At 41.5% G+C, this 3,857-nt stretch overlaps 1 protein-coding gene across 1 annotated transcript; it reads right to left on the bottom strand.

Moving 5' to 3' along the window:
• Positions 1-1,398: 1,398 nt before the first annotated feature.
• On the bottom strand, positions 1,399-2,836 carry LOC127123391 (uncharacterized). The gene is made up of 2 exons (XM_051053613.1): positions 2,102-2,836; positions 1,399-1,422 (listed from the first exon to the last, which is right to left on the bottom strand). Exons 1-2 carry the CDS (start codon positions 2,834-2,836, stop codon positions 1,399-1,401), a joined length of 759 nt encoding a protein of 252 aa, XP_050909570.1.
• Positions 2,837-3,857: the final 1,021 nt, after the last annotated feature.

Genomic DNA, 3,857 nt, shown 5'->3' with positions numbered 1-3,857 from the left:
GATGATTGGAGGAGAAATTGGAGCTTAATTGTGCACGAATCCACCAAAATTTGGAATCACCATGGATGCTTCCACCTTCGAGTATAGCTCAATATGGCACTGCTTCTCTTGGTTCCACCTTCAAACTTGCTCAACAACACCTCAGGATCAAGAATCAAGCAATGGAATATGCTTGGATGTGAAGAATTTGGAAGAAATTTTTGAGATTCTTGATCTAGATCTGAAAAAATGAGTGCTCCCCCTTCGAAAACAGTTAGGTTTTAGTTTATATATGCAATGCTAATCATGCTCTAATCAGGTTTAGATCAAATGCAAATGAAATTAGCAAGTTATGGAGTGTAAGTTCAAATTGGTTTTTCACCTCTATGCATGAAATGCATGTGTGAACAGTGCACGAAATTGGTTCATTTTCACTCAAACAAGGCCCATGCAAGTTTTGGAAGTGATTTTGTAAGCTCATAATTCACCAAAATCATTTTATGGAATTTCCTTCTCAAAACTTCATAAATGTGCACATGATCATGCAAGTGAAATTCATGTCATGTAATGGATGTTTTGGAAAGTAGAGGTCAAGATGAACAAAATGCAAAAAGAGCCACTCATTTTGGAGCTTTGGTTGAGAAGTTATGTCCATTTGAAGCTTCAAGCATACTTTTCCATGTTTTGATCATATCTCCTTAACCACACATGAGAAATTGATGATCTTGGACTTTTTGGAAATGGGAAAGAAAGATATACAACTTTCATGTTCAACAAAATTTCATTTGAAGCCTTCTTGATGATGTAATTTGAAGTTGAAGTTGGACTAAAACCTTTCCATTTTTGGCAAATTCAAATTATAGGTCACTTTCTATTTTTGGAAAGTTTTGATCTGACTTTAAATTCTTCAATGTTGATGTTTGAAATGTCAAATGAGACTTGTTTGAACATGAATGAAGTATTTCTAGTCACTTCCCACCTCCAAATCCATAGTTGACTTTGTAGTTGACTTTCTAGGCCTTCAGATGACTGGAGAATGTTCTGATGAAATTCAAGCCTCTACCACTTGGGATTTTGCTTCAAAATAACATCATAGCTCATATGAACTCTTGTGAATGATTGTGGGGTCCAAATTCTCAAGAATGACCACCATCTATTGCTCAATGAATGCCTTTAACTGTCTTGACCTGTTGATTGCTTCATCTGCAAGACAAAGGTTAGATGATATATTTTTGTACTTTTGGTTAGTGATAAAAAAGAAAAACAATGATATACAAATGCAAACATGCTTGGTGATCAAGAACCACTCTCAAAGAATATCCCACCCACAGGGAAGGAAGCAAGGAGTCCAATGATCCTTGAGGCAATGCAATGATATGATATGATTCCATGAGGGATCTTAGGGACAAAATTGGGGTCTTACACATTTCCACCAGGGACTGCCTTATATCATTCACATAAAGGACCTTATATTTGCCAGGACAACCCTGGACCATGTTGATAACCGCCTTTCCATGCTCGGACAATGGGTTCTTCTTAACATTCGGACCTACATCGGGTCAAAAGTCACCCTCTTCCTCTCATAATTGCTGGTGCTTTTGTTATTATTGTTGCCACGAGGCCGGTAAGCCTGTTGTTGTTGACGAGGTTGTTGTTGTGGTTATTGAGCTTCTCTGAAAGCAGGTGCTATATGAGCCACCTGATGTTGGTTGACGACTAGTCGCACTTCTTTCCTCCTTACAGAGGGCCTTCTTTTACTATGGGAAGAAACAACATGAGTCTCCCCTTCCTTCTTCCTGGCAAATCCTCCATACTTCTTTGCCGAAGAATCATCACGAGACAGACGTCCTTCACGGACTCCCTCTTCTAGCCTCATCCCCATATTTACCATTTCGGTAAAGTCCGAGGGAGCACTAGCAATCATACGCTCATAATAGAAAGAGCTCAAAGTCTTCAAAAAGATCTTCGTCATCTCCTTCTCCTCTAATGGTGACACTATCTGAGCTGCCAATTCTCTCCATCTCTGGGCATATTCCTTGAAGGTTTCTTTGTCTTTTTGGGACATCGCCCTCAGTTGATCTCTGTTTGGAGCCATGTCCATGTTGTACTTGTACTGCTTTACAAAGGCCTCACCGAGGTCATTGAAAGTGCGCACGGAGCCACAGTCAAGACCCATTAACCATTTCAAGGCAGCGCCAGACATGCTGTCTTGGAAATAATGGATGAGTAGTTGATCATTGTCGGTATGCATAGGCATTTTTCTAGCATACATGACCAAATGGCTGAGCGAACAGCTATTGCCCTTGTATTTTTCAAAGTCTGGGACCTTGAACTTCATTGGAATCTTCACATTTGGGACCAAACAGAGCTCAGAGGCGCTTTTCCCAAACAAGTCTTTCCCTCGAAGGGCCTTCATTTCCTTCCTCAAATCAGAGAACTGGTCTCTCATCTCATCTAACTTGTCATACACATCCGTGTTTTCAAAGGCCTCAGAATGGTAGATAGTCTCGTCAACACGGACTTGAGGAATGTGAGCTGGAGTAGGAACAGAATTAACTACCGGGGGTGGCACCACAGGGACCGGGCTAGATGCCGGCTGAACTTGCACTTGCGGATGATGTCCTTCGGGCATGAAATTATGGGGCATCCCCCAAGGGTAACCGGAAGGCATTACATTAACTGATCCCATAGTAGAGGCTGGTATATAGGTAGGAGCTACCTCAGGCGGTTGATTGGACGCGGATGCTTGCACATTTGCAGCTTGCTTCTGAGCTTGAAGCAGAGACTCCACTAAGGCAGATAACCGGCTCACTTCTTCTTTGAGCTCTCTGTTCTCATTCTCTAGTTGTTCGGCCATTGCTTTGACGTTTACGCAAGTGCGGTACGGATGCGTCAACTTGTCTTCAAAATGATGAAGAGCAAAGAGTTAGACCACTGTATCAAGAGCTCGGAACCAAAACCTGCTTATGCATATGATGCATGCAATGCTCGTGCATATGATTTGTTTTTTTATATTAGAGGAACTTTATAAAGATTTATTTGCAAACGTTTTCAAAATTTTGAACTTTTTGAGATATATGTGGAATACTCATATAATCTTTAGAAACTTTTTACACCAAAGAAGTGATACAGTCTCGGTAACCAAATACAATACAAGAGAAAAGGAGAATAAACATCCTATGGATCCATAGAATCAGTCGTCCAAAGCCTTCGAGATCGGAAGATACGTTGAAAGGAGCCTCTTCACCTCTCTCTCATAAGTTGCTTCCATGTCGGCCTTCTCCTTGGTGAGCTGATCATATCTCTTCTTCTAAAACCTAGATGAGTGAGGTAGGAGAGAAGTAACCACATCATTGGGTTCATCAATAACCTGATGCTCTAGTAACTCGATCATTGCATCCTTATCCTTGAGCTGCTGAAGAAGCTCCTCACGCTTACGAACCCAAGCACGCGAATAGTCTTCGTCTCTCAACTCCTCCACTCCTTAATTAGGGAGGGTTGAAGGCCCAACCATAACCATAGGGGTAGGTCTTGGATACTCATACGGCATGAGGTACTCGAGGGCTCTCTTCCTTACCCAAAGAGTGTAAGCTTCCAAAGCAACACAATTCTTCGGACCAAGCTCATTCCTCCCTTTCCTATGAACCTTGCACCAGGGGCGAACCATCCTATCCTTCAAGTTTTGGGGATCTTTACCCTCTTGAAAGAATAATCCTTCCAACAAAATGTTTTTAGGTTTATCCTTTAAGGGGAACCCAAGTTGACGGCGAGCCAAAGCAGGGTTGTAGTTAATTCCACCACATGTACCAAGAAGAGGTACATTGGAGAACTCACCACAAGAATCAATAATCTTAACGCCATCATAAACAAAATTATAC

Source organism: Lathyrus oleraceus, chromosome 2 (genome assembly GCF_024323335.1).
Source record: "Lathyrus oleraceus cultivar Zhongwan6 chromosome 2, CAAS_Psat_ZW6_1.0, whole genome shotgun sequence".
Classification (NCBI taxonomy): domain Eukaryota; kingdom Viridiplantae; phylum Streptophyta; class Magnoliopsida; order Fabales; family Fabaceae; genus Lathyrus; species Lathyrus oleraceus.
The sequence above is the reverse complement of the archived record's forward strand: the minus strand, read 5'-3'. Positions and strand labels throughout refer to the sequence as shown.

Coding starts and splice junctions, on each gene's coding strand:
- LOC127123391 (XM_051053613.1), bottom strand. CDS start 2,836: ATGGCCGAACAACTAGAGAATGAGAACAGAGAGCTCAAAGAAGAAGTG. Junction 1,423..2,101: donor ATGACCTCGGTGAGGCCTTT/GTAAAGCAGTAC, acceptor GAATGATATAAG/GCAGTCCCTGGTGGAAATGT.